Genomic DNA, 20,080 nt, shown 5'->3' on the forward strand with positions numbered 1-20,080 from the left:
TTGTGATATAATATTTTGATCCAATTGATGAATGCTTCTCCAAAACCAAACTTATGGAGGGCAGCAATAAGGAACTTCCAATTTACTCTGTCAAAGGCTTTTTCAGCATCCAGCGATAGTACCGTCATTTCCTGGTTTTCAATGGTGGCAAAGTCTATTATATTAACTAGTCTACGGACATTATCATCCGAGTGTCTGCCTTTGATGAATCCAGTTTGGTCGAAGTGAATTATGTGAGGAGTGATTTTTTCTAATCTCTGTGCTAGTGCTTTGCAGATAATTTTTACATCTGCATTGATTAAAGAAATAGGGCGATAGCTTGAAGGACTAGTGGGATCTTTGTCTGGTTTTAGAAGAAGAATTATGTTGGCTGAGTTCATGTTAGGTGGCATTGATTGGCTCTCATTAATAGATGTGACCGTTTTATAAAATGTTGGTGCCAGTTGTTCCCAGAATTCTTTATAAAACTCAGCAGGAAAGCCGTCAGGCCCTGGTGCTTTACCATTGGGCATAAGTAACAGAGCTTCATGAAGTTCAGACAACGAGAGCGGAGAGTCTAAGTTTGTGATTTGATCCTCGTTTAGCCTGGGTAGGTTTACATTATTAAGAAATGAGTCAATACTTTGCTCTGACGGATTGATCTGTGGTGTGTACAAGTTTTCATAAAAGTTTTCAAATGCGTTATTAATTTTGACCGGGTCATAAGTGACGTTTCCTGTTTGGTCCGTAATAGAGGTGATTGATGATTTTTCTCTATTAATTTTAAGCTGATTAGCCAGAAATTTGCCAGATTTATTAGAGTTTTCAAATCTTTCAAGTCGTAGCCTTTGTATTTGAAATTGTGTTTGTTTATTGATGATGTCATTTAAATGCAGCTTTAAATTTTTTCAGATCTCCCAGAATGTCTTCCTGTGCAGAAGCAGCATAAGCAGTCTCCAGGGTTTTGATTTTATTTTCTAATTCTAATAAATCTGCTTTCTCTTTGCGTTTTTTGTGCGTTGAATAAGAAATGATTTTCCCTCTCATGACTGCCTTTGCTGTTTCCCAGAGAATGCACGGTGAGATGTCTGGAGTTTTGTTGAAGTCTAAGAAGGTTGCCCACTCTTTTTTAAAGAATTCAAGAAATTCCTGGTCCTTTTACAGAGACGTATTAAACCTCCAGGTTAATTCAATGAAGTTCATTGTGTCTATAAGTTCTATTAAGCAGTTAAATTATTTTTTATCAGACACTGGGTTTGTTTTGTGTAAAACCTACTGACATGTTTCGGCGGAATGCCTTCCGCCTTCGTCAGGGTCGTCCCAGGTTGTACCAGAGGGTGTGTATTTTTCCCTAGAAATATTTACAGAGACTGGAGCATGGTCACTGTTAATAATTGGATGGATGTTGGAGCTTTGAATATTTTTTAAAAGAGAGTTACTGATTAATAAATAGTCTAAACGGGAGTGTGAGTGGTGAACTGGAGAGAAAAAGGTGAACCCTTTAATTTTGGAGCATAATTGTTTACTTGGGGGCACATCTTATGTTGCCAGTTCATTGCACGATTAGAGACACACACTTGCACCTATAGGGCGATTTACAGTCACCAATCAACCCTTGAAATGTGTGTTTGAACTGTGGGAGGAAGCTGGAGAGTCAACAGAAAGAAAGGAAAGTTTGGATAAAATCAAGAGCCTTCTTGCTGTGAGGTGAGAATGCTAACAGACAACTTTATTGCTCTTCCCTGAAACTTTTGAACAATCCGGTAAATTTGTCAAGATATTAAGTCATCGTTATTTAATAACCATTTACTCTTAAATGCTCATAAGACAGAAACAGTGATTTTTTTTTTGCCCCAGAAAACACAATCCCTTCCATCAAACAGCACCTTGATTCTCTGAGTTCCCCCTTCCAATCGACTGTCAGCTTGGGGTGTTGTTTTTTAAATCTCTATCTTTGGAAGGACACTCTACTCAATTGTCAAAAATTGTATTTATGATCTGAGGAATTTGTCAAAAATAAAACACATCTCATCCAGATCTGACCTGAAGATTATTATTCAAGCTTTTTTCTTCATGTTTAGATTACTGTATATCACTTTTTTCCCCTTTTTTAACAAAAGCTCTTTAAAAACGTTCAAAATTCTGCAGGAAAGGATTTTAACAGGAGCCAATAAACAAGCACACATAACTCCATTACTGACCTCTTTACATGGGCTCCCAGTTAAAGTTAGAATTGATTTTAAAATTTAACTTCTAGTTTTCAGAGCCTTGCAAAGATAAACTCCCAAATACATTGGTGACCTTACAAATTAAACATTTCAAAAACCCGCTATGAAACCAGAGGAGACCTTGCAATTCTTGAATTTTTGGAACAAACTGGAATGGAATAACTGAGAATAAATCAAATTTTGCTTCGATTGATATTTTCTGCCTTTATTTATGTGAATAGATTTAGCTTTAATGTTTTCTGTTAAAAGTGGGAAAAAATGTATCTGATAAAACAAGAACAATTTGTCAGAATTGAAATCTTTTTTAGCAAACCCACATTTTGTGGTTGTTGCTTCTCAAAAAAACATTTTGTGCAGAAGTCATATCTGTCTTTTCGTAATCAAGAAGCAAAAAAGATACGAAAAAATAATTACACAGTTGTTATTTAAATCTTCTAAGTAACCACATTTGTCCTGAACTGACCCACATATGAGGAGTAATTGGACTGACTAGATTTGAGCAATCTGATAGTTTTAGATGAAAAGTGATGTTTGCACTGCTGCTCATTTGTGACAGTTGCTCTTTGTGCCTGTAGAATTACAAAGAGTTGAGTTTATTGGTGAGCATGAACTGACAGCAGATGTGAACAAAATTATTTGCATCTCTGCAACTCTGTGACAAATGCACGACCTGGATGTACCCTGCCCCCAGGACAGAACCTAACTCGGAATAAATCAGGGCCAGGTCAATCATTCCAGCCTGACTGAGACTGTCCAGATTCTGCCCATTTTGAGGTCAAAACTCTGGTTTCACTAGAATCAGTCACGTTTTCCACTTCCAAAAATCAATTGCTTCAGTATTGCCTGAAGAGCCAAACGTCTGACAAGACAAATTTGTTTCATGGGGATGAAGCATTAAATGGAGGGCAAGGGGCATCTGTAATCACATTTTGGAGGGAAAAAAGAGCAGCAGGGATAATCTACAGAGAGCAAGCACAACCAGGGGAAATAACTGCCAGCAGATTATGTGGAATGCACTACACAAGTTCAAGCCTGAATCCCATAAAGAATAAGGTCAGATTAGGATAAAAGTCCTAAGGACTGAATCCATAAATAGAACAGGTGTGGAGAAGCTTAAGTAACAGATGTGGGCTGGATCCACAGTGGCTGCCCCCAGATATTCAAAACAGGCCTGTCAAAGAATGATGGGTGGCAGATGCAAACAGGGTTTGACAGTTTATTTAGGAACTGTCTGTTTAACGAATCAGCAAAAAAAGAGGTTCATGTTCACTTAGACTGGGGAGAGATGCACTTTTAAGCAGCTGGAGATGAAAAAGTTTAAGCTCTTGAAGGGGGAGTCGAAGCCTCCATAGAGGACATGAATTTGAACAGTATAGAAAGTGGAGAAAAACTTGTGTGTAAACAATCCAGTTTGCACTTTCATGTGGTTTTCAACTGCATCAAATGTTACATTGGTTTTCCTGACTCATTTTATTCTGCAGTAGAGTCACTCGTGAGGGATTGTGAAACCAAGAAAGGCGGGTGGGTGGGTGGGTGGGGGTCTGGAAGCTGTGATAGGTCGGACCCTCCACGTTACACAAACCCAAACAGCAGCGTAAAGCAGAGAGGATGAAGTGGCCGGTTCGCCTTCATTATCATCCGAGTCGGGCACACGTATTCCACGGACGGAGAGGTGTAAATTGTGCTCGGGTGCACGAGAGGGGGCAAATGAATCTGACCGCTGTGGAATAATCCTCTGCAAGGTTCTCCAGCGCAAATACTACGGCGCTGTCCTCCCCACCGAGGAGCATCCAGACAGGAAGCACACAGGCTCGTGTCCTTTTGTTAAATGTTCTAGTAGCATCCCTGACACCATCTGCATCCGCGCGGCGACGACAACAACAACAACAATCTAGCATGGGCTCCAGACTGAGCAGGCAGAACAGCCTGGACAACGAGAATTTCTCCAAGAAGCGACGCAAGCTTCTGCGCGGCGCCGGAGAGAGCGACAGGGGCAGGCGGAGCGGCGGAGATTTTTTGTTTGCACTGATGCTGAAATCGGACAAACTGCCGGGGATGCTGCGGAGGACGAACCACAGCCCCTACATGAGGCGAGTGGCGTGGATTAAGGAGATCCAGAAGCTGCTGCGACAGCGCCGGATGGAGCAGGCGACCGACGTGCTCAGATTGCTGAGAAAGGTAAGGTCAGCGATGAACGTGCGCTTCTGCACGCGCAGGTTGCAGGTGGAGGAGACACAGTTGGGGGAACTGTTGATGGAGAGTTTATTTGTCTCCTGCAAACATGTCATCCTCTGACCTTTGACCTGGGTCCACCCTGGCCCACTGGGTGACTCCAAAATTATGGTTTGTCCTCTTGAGTCATTTCCTCTTTGTGTGGAAAGTAGGCCACTCTAAGGAGCTGTGTGCCTGACACTGCTTCACTGAGCATGTGACTCACAGCCACGTTCACTCTGTTGTGTGTAGACGCGCAGTGTTGACATTGGATCCAAAGGATAGCTTGCTCTCCAAATGCAGAACTGCACACTGTGTCACTGCATTACCCCACATTTCACTGACTCTAATGTGATCTGGATATTTCCACACGCATGTGTACAGAAATAGTCTCTCCTTCAAGCCCCCAGCATCCATCTGCCTTTGTTCTTCCCTCTCCAGTCCCACCCCTCCTTAGGCTGTTCTCCTGCTCCCACATTAACCCCCCTTTCCCTCTCTTTAAGCAGCAACAATGTAAAAAATAAGCCCTGGAGTTTAGTTTTTTCCATGTGAAATGAGATATTATTCTACAGTGTTTTTCACTCTTATTTACAAGGATGAAAAAGGAAATTGGGCCTCTGTCAGTGTTTTCAGTGACTTTTTTTGTTGTTGCCTCACAGCTGTAAACAAACCATCTCTTACTGTTGTGCATACTTTATGCTATTTCATTTATTTACTAACTGAATCCAAACTACATTTTCTTTTATCTTGAGATTGTTCTTAATACAGCAAAACAAACTCATTTTTCCCATTTATGTGACTTGCTGATGAAAGATCCACTTTTATGGAAATTGTGTTTTTGGTGTTTTTAACATGTTGTTCTGGAATTTTTCTCATGATGGAGGACATATCTTAAGCAAATTTCACTGAATTTCTGCATTTCTGAGTACCGGTATTTCTTTATTCAAATTGTAAAAAAAAAGGCTGTTGGAAAAAGCTTGTAGGTGTGACATAGAGGCTTCAATGCCCTGCCAAAAGCTCCCTGCTCTGCTCCATTCTAATGCATCGACCTGTAAACAAATAGATCCACATATGTCTTCGTTTTCCTCGTCTGAGCTGGCATCTGGCTCAAAACTGTACAGCTGGATAACTCCAATATTGCTAGCCATTTTTGTTGCACTGATAATGTAGGTTGAGGTGTGACGGGCTGTAAGCTAGCGGGAGAGAGTGTAAACAAATAGATGATGGGAAGTAGTGGCAGGCTTACTCCACACCAGTGGTCCTGCCAACAACTCAGAGGCAAATTCTTGATGAACTCCTGCCACTTAGCAAAAAACTATTTCCTAGAAAAAGACCACTGGCAACACTTTGACAGTAGATAAACGGAGTGAGACTTAAAGTTCCCTTTAAGCCTACATACATTTTTATAGGATATAACATTTTGTTTTACTTCATTTTCATAATTAGTATATAACATTGGTATTCATAGTGCTTCAACATTGTCACATTGGCACTCTCCCTTTATTCTATCCTTTATATTTTTTGCTTTTTCTTTTACATTGGATATTTCTTGCATTGCATTAAGCCCAGCTTTCTTTGCCAGCATCACAACAGAACATAGACATTCTAGACGTGACCTAGAGCTTGTTATATCCAATTACACATAGTGAACAATGCTGGGTTCTAATTAGCAGCTTGTTTTGGAAGCCTTTTTCTCACCTGTTAGTGCATAACTTTAAAATGGAGAGATTAGGTGCCCGCATTAAAAGTGTAATAGCCACCACAAACATCTCCTCTCAGGGAGAGCCCTCTCAGCTGTCGAGCAATCTAATGATAATTATTATAAAGTCACGATACAGGAGAGTAGAGCCAGCGTTATCAACACGTGGTGATAAACTATTATGCTAGACTTCATGACAGCCACATCCCAGGGAACATGGGCTTCATCTCCCTGCGTTAGCTCTACTTTGATTAAATGAGCTCCACTTTGTTATATCTTGCACTGCAAGCAGGTAGAATAGATGTATAAGATTATGTCCTGTGAATATTCAAGCCTTTTCTTTTACACCTAATTTGCTCTGCTCCAGATCAATGTTCTTCTCCAGATTTTGGAAGGAAGCCTTGTTTCATATCATGCTTGCAAATGACAATTGATCATGTCTAAACACGGACAAGGGATATTTTTATATGTTTAGCACATCAGATGAGCAAAAGCTGCTTCTCCTACGGTTTAGGTTCAGTCTGTGTTTTAAGATAAAATAACAGTTTATTGCATTTTTTCATGTAAAGCATTGGAAGTTTTCTTTGGCAGCTCTCAAGCCAGAGTGAATTACAGATGGACAACAGAAAAAACAACAAACACTAACAAGGACCATAAACAAAAATGAGGAAGAAAATTTAAGAAAAGAGAAGAGTAAAAAGATATGCGTGACTCGCAGAGACAGGATGCAGTCATAACCACATGTTATTGCAGTGTCTCAACTTTTCATTATTGCACTGTTGTCTTTATGTCATGTTTGGGGCATATTGCGCTTGTTAATTGTTAACAGTTCATTGTTCATTGTACTTAGTGTCCCAGCTGGTAAGAACTTAAAATAGACCAAATGAATAAAATGTGTGGCAGCGAGGATTATTCCCTTTACTTTGTTGTGTGGTTCAGTTCAGTCTCCCCTCTCTTATGTCCTGTGCTAACATTCTGACTTAAGCTGGGAAGAAGCTGTGGTGTGTGTTTGAGTGCTTTTATATGGAGTCCCAAATTGCTCATAATTAAAAAAATAAATAAGACCTTGTGCAGTCACACAATCAACCAATAAATTTCTCATAAATATATAAAAAGATAATAAAATTGTGAAAAACCTGCACACAGCCATTACATTGATACATTTTATTCATTTTGCTTTAAAAACTTGTTCATTATTTTAAAACAGCATTTAAAATATTCATTTTTAATCATGTTGACTATTATTATAATTCTATGACTTTTATAAGAAACTCGGATTTCAAAATCAATTGTTCCAAAGTGTTGTCTTTTTTTCAGAATTACTTATTTTTTTATTTATTTCATGATAAGCTTTTTCAGCAGAATTAGTCTGTCCGTCAATTAGTGAAAGTGGGTCGGATCTAAACCCACATTGGCTGATCCCTTGAAATCGACTCGTATTCCTAGGCCTGACAGAGACCTGCTGCAGGATGGTGAGCCAGCCTCCTTGGGCCTCTTGAAACTTATAATATTTTTTTATTTGAATCGAGGCAATAATTATAAATCAGTCCCCCTGTTTTTTTTCTTCCCTCTTGGGTCAACGCGGGACAGCAACTTTTCAAACCCGGTCAGAGAGAGATGGAAACACTGAAACATCAAGACGCAGCTTTCACTGCGGGAGCCTAAGCTGAGATTTTCTCAAAATTATGTCTTTTTTTTGTGGCAGAACAGAGCCGGAAAAAGGGTTAGGATTAGGCCAACACGTGCTAACAACATTAGCCTTGAATGAACATAAAATCCCTGCGGTCAATGCCACAATCTGCATTTTGGCTGCACGTAAATAGATGGGAATAACATCAGCTTTGATTTTGTCTGGACACGACTAGTAACACAAATCCGCGTGATTGTTTGTCCTTGGGGACACAGTTCTACCGGAGGACATGGTTCTCCTGAGTCCGGCAGCTTGCTTACACAGAGTGGCGGGACGTGACCGTGGTCCGAAGCCTCCCCCGGATCGCACACGTAACAAAGCAGCACCCTCCCCTGTCCGCAAACACAAAGCCACAAGTCCAGCTGGTCTGCTCAGAGGCACGGTTCGCTCGCACGGAGCAGCCAGTTGGTCCTGTTTGCGCTCCAAAGCTTTCTCTAGAGCAAAACACCATCTATGCATGATGTAAAACCAGAGCAGTAGAGACCCACGATCGGAAAGAATTGTTTATGTGGACCACGTTAGATCAACAGTCGGCATAACCCACCTATCTTGATCGGAAAGAAATTTTGATCAGAATGAGTCTGATTGGGGCAGAGTATTCCAAATGGCGTGTTTACATGACGCATTTTTATTCCAATCAGGCATTCATTCCAATTACTTTTGTCCATGTAAACACAGCTACGGATATATACAACTGTGCATAGTAATTAAATGTTGGAGTGAACTGGTCACATGATGTAAGTCTGGTCACTGATGGCGCCCCATCAAATGTCAGAAAGAAGGCAGGTGTTGCCACAAAATTTAGGCAGCCAAACAGGAAAAGATTCTTGTACATGTCATTGTGTTTTGCACACTTGAATGACAGTAAATGTGTTGCTGCACAGGATTTGAATCCTGACATTGATGGCCGGGTGAAGTTTCAGGAGAGAAAGGGAGGTTAACTCCAAATTCTTGTTATGTTCGCAAATGTTTGAAAGTTTAATTTAGTTTAATTTTTCATTGATCTGCCCATTTTGATTTTAGGAAGGGTGTTTAATTTTTTTATGTAGCCTACTCTTGAGTTTACTATCAGGATTGCTTCAGTGTCAGATGTAAAATATTCAGTCTGTGTAAAATTGAATAAAGCAATTTTTTAAAAGTGAAATGCATTTTATTTGAGATCTATTGGCCTCTGTGAATGAATGTGTAATAATAAGTTATTAGGCTACTGTGTTGGTTGAGGCATTTTTTCCAACTGCTAAAAAACAAAAACAAATCTACAGAAAACAAGCTGACCATAGGTTATTTTGCTTTTATTTTACTGGTCCTGCCCACTTGAGATCAGACGGGTTGAATGTGGGCCCGAACCAAAATGAGTTTGACACTCCTGGTCTAGGTGGATGGAAGATTACAACCTATGTTTTGATGATCATTTGCAGCAAAGCTTTTCTCTTTCGTGGTGGTGTTTCCAAACCAAGCTGTTTGTCTGATGGTGAGGATGCTTTCAACAAGCCCCCTGTAGGCTTAGATGAGGGTCTAGCACTTGAGTCCAGCCTTATTCAGCATCCTGATGAAGGCCACTCTTTCTTCACTGTGACACCAGTGTTTCTTTCTCACCTGAGGCTGTCTGTGATATTCAGACCCAGAAACCTGTGGCAGATGGTCCGCTTTCCTTCTTTAATCTATGATTATTTCTGTTGTTTTTTTAAAGGTCATTTTCCTCGCCGTAGATAGTAATCCTGCTCACCAGGTCTCTTTATGCGTCTCTGAATGCGTCTCTTTATGCAGACTCGTCCCCTCTTCTGATGAAACCGAGGACAGTTGTGTCGTCTACATACTTAATGATGATGTTGTTGTTGTCTGGGGAGATGCAGGTGTACAGTGAAAATAGCTTTGGACTGAGGCAGCACCCCTGTGGAGTTTCTGTGCTTACTCTCAGCTCTGCAGAAACCTTCTTTCCCATCCTCACCACCTTTGGTCTGTCCATTAGGAAGTCCAGGATCCAGTTTTGGGGGGTGTTGGTACTCCCAGTTCAGTGAGTTTGGCAGTTAGCTTCCACGGCCTGATGGTAATAAAGGCGGAGCTGGAAAACGGGAACAATAACCGAGCATAGGTGTTCTTAGTTTCCAGATGTTGGAGGGTGGAGTACCTGATAAGTTGGGGCGGTAGGGAAACTGGCAGAGGTCTGCTGATTTGCCGACCCAGGAGTTGATGTGTGTCTGTTCCAACCTTGCCAGACTCTCATTGCTGCAGTAGTGAGAGCAACAGGTCTTGGGTTGTTCAGCGTTGCGACGAGGACCAGTGCGATCACAGAGGACTTGAAGATTCGAACTTGTTGAACTCATTAGAAAGGGAGCTGGTGATGGGGAGCCGCATGCCTCCCACTCATAGTGTCTATAATAATAAATGCTGAACTATTTTGAAGAAAAACAAAGAATGTGTATGTAGATGTGTGTCCAGGCTGTATGAGCAGACCGTATGGAGCATCTCTTAGGCTTTTTCTTCTCTAATTAAAGTTGTAAAGACAGCATAAGAGCTTACCTCATTAGGAATTTGAAGGTGGACACATTGATAAGTACAGCTTGGTACTCTCAGCTATACAGCTGAGTACTTCTTGTTTCAAAAAGTACTTGTCTTCTTGTACAACACTTGGTATTTTTTGTTGCAAATCTTTTGGGATTGTATCATATTTTCTGTCTTTTCTATCAAACGCACATACAGTAGAGTTGCCATTTTTAGCCCAGTTGACCTCAAATCAGTTACATTCAGTTTGTTTCATACCAGCTTAGTTTATGGGAATTGAATATGTTTCAAACTATTTTAGTTCAGTTAAAATTAGGTTAAATTTTGCATATTTATATACATACACATACGTTTTCAATTCAAATTGAGGTAATCTGAAGGTTGAAAAACTGTAAACAAAAAGCATCAAACAGAATGGAAAAAACTAATGTCATTAAAACAATACAAGTAAATAAGAATAATTTAGCATTTTTGTTTGGTTTTTCTGATTTATTCATATTTCTTAAATAACAACCTAAGTATCACTTTTAAATATCTATGATAAGAGAAATATGACAACTCCTTGGATTAGAACCCAATGTTGTGTGATTGGATTAGAAAAAAAAACATCCCAGCCAAAGTTTTCACTTCACTACTGAAAGATTCGGGTGATTTCATGTTTTTATGTAAACATTAAATGTGCTGTGGTGACTTGGAAAATGCAGTTTGACACTTAGTTTTTATGCTGTGCCATTCCCTGAGATTTCCCTGTCCAGCTGTAGATGAAAGCCTCCTTTTTATGAATATTTGAAGCAAACCACTCCTTTCATCTTCCCAATTTAGAGTTAGGGTACCCTTATGCAGCAGGTACATAAGGCGTTTCTGGCCCTTACTTCTATTTGTATGCTTCTTTTTCATGTGCAATATCTTTAACATTGTTTCAGAGATATATGTTCAGTTCCTTGTATTTTTTATGCTTTGACAGGATCTGGGGTTGGAAGGCACATCCCTGAATGACATCCTGTACAAAAACGCTGCCTTCCTAAATCTAGTGGACCCGATCTCACACGAACTTCTGGTCGGCTTAGCTCGAGAGATGCAGTGTCCGAAAAAGGTCAGTTATGACAACCACAAAAAAGTTTAAAAAAAATCTATTTAAATTTGATCCATTTAAAACATGTTTAGTTTGGGATCTAGTACAGATTGCAGAATTTTGTGAAAAAAATGATTCACAAAAAATGGAAGAACAAAATATCTCCAAAGCAAAAATGAGAATGTATCAACAGCTTATGTGGTGATGTTTGTAAAAGAGCAGTGACGGAGCTTCAGCAACATAGTTAATAAAGTGATTTAGCAGTGTCTACTTGTGACTGTGTTGAATCTCGCCTTCCCTGGCTGCTTCCTGCCCTCCACCCCCCTACATCCCATTATGTACTCGCATGTGATTAGATTTTCTTGCTCCAACAAGGAAACGAAATTGAGTTTTGCTCAGGACCAGATCTGGGTTTCAGTAGCACAATGAGACAATGTTTATTGTTCATATAAAACACATTAAAAGTTATGTTTGAGATTAATTAAAAAATGTTTTTAATCACTGATGTAAAGCACCCAAGCAGAAAAATTCACACTTAAAACTGTTGTGTGAAGAGTAGAGACATTGGCTCTTCTCTATGACTTATAGTGAATACTCTCTGTTTTCTTCTTCAGGACGCAGACATTATAAAGTCTGCTGATAAGATTTGTAGACAGTTGATCTACCACCTGACCCCTCATTCAAAGTGGCTGAGGCAGAGCATGTCCAGACGGAAATCCCAGGCCTGGTAAGTTCTTCTTTCCAGGTATCCTCTGTAATAAATTTGCAGCATAGAACAACAGAGAGCAGTGCTCAGCTCCCTGACAAGCATGAAAGATTTTCATCTTTGTAGCTGACATTGAAATAGGACAGAGCTGGCTGGGCGCATGCCTGACAAGAATGACACGGCAGCCCGAACTGTGAATAAATTTCCAGATTGTGTGTTTCTCACTTCTAAATCTTTAAAGAAAACACATAGTTTGACTTTTTTTGTAAATGAAAGAACAAAATAATTGAATTGTGCAAGGCATGCTTGCAGTTTTTATAGGAACAAAAAGATTTTCTGCACCTCCTTTTTTAACAGACAAATTATTATACGCTTGTTCTATCTAACTGGTTATTCTTTAGTTGAATAGACGCTAAAAACTCTGCACACTTCTCTGGAGATATATGAGGGAGTTGAGCTATCAGCACACAAAAGAAAAGGCTGAAACATTTGGCTCTGTCAGAATTAGACACTGAGCTGTCGACCTGCATGAATCAGGCTTTGTTATGCTTATAGTTAATTAGACAGAGAAGAGAAAGGATATGGAATCCATCAGGCATGCAGCATCTCAGAGACTCTGAAAGTGCATTAGACTAAAAAAAACCTGAAGACTTTACATACTCTGCATGTCGCTAGCTATAATCAAGTAATTAGGGAGGCTTTGTTGCTGGCTGAGTCAGCATAAATCATCAACATAAATTCACTTTAGCACAGAATATTAATACAAATATATACAGCATTTGTATACAGCACATTCCATGTGATATGGAGTAAGATAACTGTCAATAAGAAACATGCGTAAATGCAAAATCTCCGAGTTAGCTTAGCTGTTTTTGTTTTGTTATCCTCTTCTCTTAATATCATCATGACAGACATACACCTTTTTTTCCCACCACTTCTGGGTCTGAAACTATCTGCTTATGCATTGTTTACATGTTCAGCTGCTGTCGCCCCACCGACAAACTGCGGCCAGAGATCGCTGTATTATGATCTGTTTTATTCCATCTTCTACAGCGCTATGGCTATCAAGATAATTTCCCCATTATGGGATCAATAACATTCTAAAAAGATCTATTTTATTTTAGTAGAATAAATAAACTTCAATATGCATATGCAAACTTGAACAATCTATGGCTATGTCCGCATTCATTCACTAGTCACTACATAGTGCACTATGTAGTGGTTCGGCATTTTGCAGTGCTGTCCGAATCTACAATTCCAAAATCAAGTGTCCTATAAATTTTCTAGAAGTCTCTACAAAAAAACACTGTGCATCGATGCTCACTATATTGGCAAATATAGATCAGAATGCATTGCTTTTTAACAATTTTTGCAAAGAAGAGCTTTTCCTGGGGCAGCTGCCCCCCTTGCTCACCTGTAGCTCTGTCCCTGACTTTAGGCTAAACACAATAAATTTATCTAAACTCTTAAATGCTGTGGTTATACACATGTATATGCCCTGAGAAGTGAACCCAGGTTCCCCGTGTGACAGTCCTACACAAAACCAACTTCAAATCTTAATGTTGTTTTTGTGGATTTTGTTCTCTTTGTTACCAAGTGTCTTAAATTCTGCTCTTATCACTTTTGTAAAATCTTTCCGCTACTCTGAGTTTTTAATTGTTTTTTTTATTCCATCATACTCTAGCATTGGCTATGCCCACAGATTTCTGTAAACACAGTATGTAACACTTTTTTTAAAATGCCACATTCAACTATCCATCCACAGAACCTGCTCAATGCCTTTTGGAGTCACCGAGTTGCTGGAGCCTATCCCAGCTACTGTTTTGTAAACGTAGGGTACACTCTGGACAGGTTGCCAGTCTGTCGTAGGGCCAAAATGCCACACTGATTCTAAATGAGAACCTCTTCTATCCTGCTAATCTAATTTAGATTTTGATCTTTCTTTTTTAATTTTTACATGCCTAAATGCTTGACATTGAGTCTGGTGTAAGCCATGACTCAGACATGCTCTTGTTTCCTTTGTAAAGCTCAAGGTCAACCCTGAGGGCATAATCATCTCTTAATTTTCAGACAGTCGTCTCTGTTCCATTAACCTAATTTCCACTTTCTTTCCCTTTGTCCTTAAATAATCACAAGCAAATAAAATGTCTTTATCTCCCATTGGTTCAGCTGCAAAGATTACACTGTGTAATTTCATTGAATCATAGGAGAATCAAAACGGTTGTTACTAGACAAAAGAGATGCTATCAAATTTCACAAAAAAGGAGGTTAACAAAACATGAACTCTTGTAAAATTTGGGCGTCCACGAACAAAACTTTAACAAACTGCAGACATCAAAGCACCTGATTCAATCTGCCTTCCTGAGTTTTTTATTTCAATTAAGCTTCTTTATCTGTGTTTAAGTGAAACATGCAAACATCCCTACTTCTTAAGAGATCTGTATTTTTTATGCATGAATAATCTTGAAGGAGGGTAGGAAATTGTTTTAAATAGTGTTTCAGACAAACAGTTTTTTGTCATTTTAAAGGTCAGACAGGTTCAGACTATTTAAAATGAGAGACTTATGCATTGATAGCCACTACCAATGCAGTCTATCATGGTCATAAGAAGTTTTACGGAATATGACGATTTTGTCAAATATAAGTGATAATAATAACAGCAGTGATAATCATTTTTTTTTAAAAAGGACAGATTTTTTTTACAAATTATTTTTAGATAAAAAGTTTTTTCTCAGTCGCATTAGTAAACTTGATTGCTCATCAACTCAGCACCAGCCATTAAAAAAGCGGCACATCATTTTTTTTAGCAAAAAGTATACCTCAAAGCATCACAAGTGACAGGTACTGCATTGGATGTCACTGTAAGTTATAAAGCACCAGAGGATGCTTCAATTTACTGAGACACCACATCAACATTGCAGGTCATTTCAGGAACAGCCCTAGTTAAATGCACAACGTCCTCATGGGTGGGCAGAGATAGGCACAGGCAAATGGAACTGACTGAGAAAACAGGGTCAACAGAGAGTATAAATAATGTATTTATTCTCCTCTGAAATGTGAAGCAACTGTTGCTTCTGAGAAAGATCCCTTCTGTGCACTCTACTTTTAATATTTCCTGAAGGACTTTTAAAGAGATTCAAAGGCTTGCAATATAATAGACAGATGGCAGACTTGCACTTTATCCATTGTGCTATCCTAGGCACTTTAACATTGGGAGTTGGGTCATCCAGACCCACTAGACAGTGCTCTGAACCTTTTTTCTTCAATGATTTGTGATCTTCACTGGTGTCCATGGATTACATGAAATCTTTCCACCTTTATCCACCTTTGTCATGGTAGGGAGAACACGACAATGTAAGCGTGGGGTCATCTAAGATAGCACAAGGGTTAAACTGCATACTCCCAGGGAGAAAAAAATGCACATAGACCAAGAACAGTAGAACTAGAACAGCACAACACGTCTCTGTACAAATTACTTTCCTCAATTTGAACTTATTTTTGAAAATCTGACAAATAATGACAATTGTTTAAAGAAATTGAATGTGTAACTCACTGTATATGAGATATTGTTTGGACCATTTCCCTCTTAATCATTTCTTATGTAATTTGTTGTAATTGCCCGTTTTGCATCTCAGTGTATGGCCCAATTTAAAACTGAAAATTACCCCACTCTTACAAAAGTTGTTGCATGACCCATTCAACCACTGAAGGAGGATATAATCTCTAAAGGCGAGAGCTGACGAGGAGTTACACGGTCACTGCTTCAGGCTATTTTTGTCTGACTGAAGATTACCGGATCAAAGTGTCGAACACTTTCAGATGTCCGCATTACTAAAAGAAAACTTATGTATTTTAATGTTGCAAAATGTTTAATTTCCCCAATTAAACATTTTGCTGCCATTCTGAGTGATGTTTATATTCTGCGTGTTACCCAGAATAGTTCATATTCCTTGCAAGATGCTTTGTTTTCTCCAAGCGTGACATTGAGCATTATAATAAACAACCACACTTTGGTCTCATCTGTCTTGTTGAGGAAGTATTTATATTTATTCAGATGCATATTCAAACTTCAGTCCTGCTTCCATAGTCTGGTAAAATGGAAGATTGTTTTTTTCCAAACATGTACATGTTCAGGTTTTGCCTTTTGTTCTTCTCTTACAGTTTAAGATCTACAAATTCTCAGATCCAGCTGTTGTTTACTTTTTTGCTTTAATCCGAGGACATATTTGCTAGAATTACTACACCCGGGAAGACTCTCAGCATTATAAAGTACTTTCTAATTGGAGTTAAGTTTTACCACAGTTGGATCTTGAGCTGTAGTTTGCTTGGATGGTCCTTTACAATAAAAATATAAAAGTAGCATTCCCTCCGCCAATGTTTTTTTATGACGGTCAGTAGAGTAAATTATTAAACTGATGATCGTAGTAATGTCTTATTTTTGTTTTAAAATTCTTTTTTAGTTATTTTCTGATGCTGTATTTGTGTAAAAATAGGATATTTTGCAATCAGATAAATTAAGTTAAGATAAAAATATTTTCTTAGGATTGAAGCATCACATGTTGCGTATGAAAACTAACTCTAACAATAAAGTTTCTGTTAACTTGCGTTGTGTTCAAAGGAGTCATTGAAGTAACTTTTCTTTGCATGTTTCCCAACAGTCTCAAGACGACCCTACAGAAGAAACTGTCCAGTGACACTGTAGACTTGTCTGGAATCCCTCTGTCCCCTCGTGATGTCCGGCAAGTTGCTTTTTACCTCCAAAACAACAGAGACAGTGTGATGGCTGTGGACATCAGCTTTACAGACCTTCAGGATGAGAGCCTGAGGCTGCTCCTGCCGCTTCTGGCCTCGCTGCCCAAACTCAGCACCCTGGCTCTTAACGGTAACCGCCTCACGCTGGGTATTCTTAAAGATCTGACGGAGTTGCTCAAAGACCCCCAGAAATTCTCCAGTTTGGCGTGGATTGACCTGGGCAACAATGTGGACATTTTCACCATGCCTCAACCGCTTCTGGTCGCTCTACGCCGACGCTGCAGCCTGAAGAGCAGCCTCCCAACCATCTATGAGTACACAGAAGGTCAGCCCTACTGCTACCACATGGAGACTTCTATCGAGGAGCCCAGCCACTATGAGGAGGAAGAGGAAGAGGACGATGAGCTAGAGAATAAATTTGAGTTGGAGCCGTGGGGTTTGGGAGAAAAGCAACTCTCCAAAGACTTCACATTCCACTATTGTGAGAGGTGATGGAGTGTTTTTTTCTCTGGGCTTATCCGGCTGTGATTAAAATGTCTCACAGCACTCTCTTATGTCCTTCACCTTTACGACCTCACACCACGAGCCCAGTCACGAGGGAGACCAGTGCCCACATTGTAAACTTCTCGTCCTGACACAGCTACCAAGCTACTCCTAACCATCTCTGAGTTACCCACACAAGATAGTTACATTGCTGTGGATGGTGGACTTACTGTGTTGGTGCTCTTGGAAACAAGATGTGGTTTCATTGGAGGGTGGGCTGGAGAAGTTAGAGAACAAGCTTTCCCTCCCTCTGTTTCTCCCCCTCTGTTGTTCTTTCTCTGGGACAGTGGCAGCCGAGGAGCCAGTCTCAAGCAGATGTGATTTAGTTGGTCAGTTGAATCAGCAGCATCCCCGCGGCAGCTGAAGTGGGACTTGTGTTGGTCTGGAAACCGTGTTTCTGGGTTCTCTACTAGGGCTGAGGCTGTCTCTGGCAGGCAGGGCCTAGCTCTGCATTGTGTGTTCTCTGTTAATCTCTCAACAAAAGCTATGACACAAGTTCAACAGACTATACAGCCGACAACCCATCACGTGACACCTGGAAAACTGCTAGGTCGACTTTTTGCCTTTTCCCCCCCTTTCCAAATGTCCACTTGTGAATGCCCCAGCACCCCCTTGTGTCGTTGTAAACAAGGACACAAAACACCGCTCTGTTGTGTTTCCATTGGCTATTTTGTGAACTTTGGTGAACAAAGAAATCTTAGAAGAAAACAGGTAGGACTCATCAATGAATAGCTGTCAGTGTTTTTGTACTGGCCTAAGAGCCTGATATCCACCTTTGTAATTACTGAGCTGCTCTAATCACCACAGTGTTTCAGTGCATTTGTGAGACAACAGACAGATGTTAATCTGGGCTGCTGAGCTGTGCCCAAAATCCTACTGCTGTTTGTCTCCACACGTTTGTCGACCTTTCCATGTGTTATTGCAGTGGTCCTGACACACATCTGTGAGAGCTGGCTTTCTGTTATAGTCTGTCTGCAGTAGCAAAACACTCCAATGCACTTTAAAGCACTATTTTGTTCAAAATATTTAAATGGCTGAGATTTGCAAAAGCAGATTTTGAAAGTATACCTCCTCGAAGTGACATGATGACGTTATGACTGCTAAATGTAAGAAGGAACATGGACATTACCTAATATATAATAAATGTTTTCTTGCATTATACCTGTTTGTAACCGTCCAATTGCGTCTGTAATTGTCTTATTGCTGCGTGTTTTGTCTGTCATTTCTGTAATTGTAATGACTTTGAGTACTATGAAATCCAGCGGACCCCCTGCCCATGTAAGCCTGAGTGGTAGACAAAGAAGACGTGATGGATGAGAATTCACAAGAAACTAATTTGTTTATGAATTTTGCTCCCATGCGGAAGTAGCACCATTTACATGGAATGTGTTAGATGAATGTTTTTTTGAACTCTGCACACTTGTGTCCACTGGGTTTAAAGTTTTTGTTTTGTGTGTCAGTGTTGAACTTTTCCCTGCGTGTACTTGTCTCAAAATATGACTGCCAATAAAAGGACTGATCCAACCTGAGCTCTTTGCTTTTATTTCAGTTTTGACAAAAAGAGCCCACTGATCTGCCGAAATAGCGGTGTTATCAGGAAGAGCTGCAGCTTCACACAGGCACAAAGGCTGTATTTCTTTGCACAAATTGTCTCCAAAGACAGTCATAAAATGAAACCAGCTCAGACCGTGCTGTTTGGGATTAGTAGTTGGAGTGCTGCGCTTGTTTATGAACCACCGGTGGATCATCTATGCTGCAATGTGCTATCAGAGAAAAGCCTGAGCTGCCATCAGTTTGCCAGGGAAGGGTCGAGTGGTCGCATGAGCCCCTGCCCTTGATCCTCTCCTGGCAACCTTTTGCTCATGCTGCCAGACATGGTAATATGGCATTTGCAACAGGTGGTTCCTAGAAGGTCGGGGCACAGTGTGAGTGTCACACCCCTGTGGTCCAAATACCACGTGACAGGACAATGCAGCCCACCTCAAAAACACCAGGAAGTCAACTCCTGACCTTTTCTTTTCAGAACTGATTTAATCCTTCACATTGCCAAACAATATCAGTTTGCTCTACATCGCTGCTGGAACTGACAGCATTCAAAAACCAGTCATAAGAATGTATATAAATTCTCAGAATATGATTTATATTTGATTGTGATCACTCAACATTTTTTTAGGAAGTCACATACAACACTGGAGAGCACTGGTCTTCAGATTAAGTCCCAGCCTGTTGGGGAACCTTAATTCTAGGATAGAAATTTTGTTTTTGTCGCTAAAGCTAAAACAAAATTAAAGAAGTGTTTAGTTATGTTAAAATATAATTGTCTTAATAAATAACTATGAAGTTCACCAAGAATCTCTCCATTCCTATATCCTTGCACTTTTTACAGCATCCCATTAACTTTACTTGTTTTTCATGTTGTTTGTAGCTCCACCAACATTTTCACTGTTTGCTGTTCATCAGTCCCCATTTATCTCTCTATGATACTTCTGCTAAAGGTCTCTTTCTGGCATTCTTCTCTGAATCTATTCAAGATTGTTGGCAGTAACTCTACAAGATTATGTCACTTCCGATTACTACACTGACTGCCCCAATGTGCTTTGCATAGAGTTTTGCTGCCATTTCCTCCAGCTCCTCCAGATGAATACAGAAGCATTTCCAGGCCAGCCAAGAGACTTGTCCAGCGTGCCCAGGGTCTTCC

General features: G+C 40.0%; 1 protein-coding gene across 1 annotated transcript; it reads left to right on the forward strand.

Moving 5' to 3' along the window:
- Nucleotides 1-3,766: 3,766 nt before the first annotated feature.
- Nucleotides 3,767-18,911, forward strand: LOC101164235 (leucine-rich repeat-containing protein 75B). Its single transcript, XM_004072547.4, has 4 exons — nucleotides 3,767-4,385; nucleotides 11,274-11,402; nucleotides 11,996-12,108; nucleotides 16,746-18,911. Exons 1-4 carry the CDS (start codon nucleotides 4,104-4,106, stop codon nucleotides 17,329-17,331), a joined length of 1,110 nt encoding a protein of 369 aa, XP_004072595.2. The 5' UTR covers nucleotides 3,767-4,103; the 3' UTR covers nucleotides 17,332-18,911.
- The last annotated feature ends 1,169 nt before the right edge of the window (nucleotides 18,912-20,080 follow it).

Source organism: Oryzias latipes, chromosome 9, assembly GCF_002234675.1.
Source record: "Oryzias latipes chromosome 9, ASM223467v1".
Lineage (NCBI taxonomy): Eukaryota > Metazoa > Chordata > Actinopteri > Beloniformes > Adrianichthyidae > Oryzias > Oryzias latipes.

Bases quoted from the DNA above. Each gene is read 5' to 3' on its own strand.
- LOC101164235 (XM_004072547.4), top strand. From the start codon at position 4,104: ATGGGCTCCAGACTGAGCAGGCAGAACAGCCTGGACAACGAGAATTTC. The intron at 11,403-11,995 runs GTCAGTTATGAC...TTTCTTCTTCAG, and splicing joins AGATGCAGTGTCCGAAAAAG to GACGCAGACATTATAAAGTC. The intron at 12,109-16,745 runs GTAAGTTCTTCT...GTTTCCCAACAG, and splicing joins AGACGGAAATCCCAGGCCTG to TCTCAAGACGACCCTACAGA.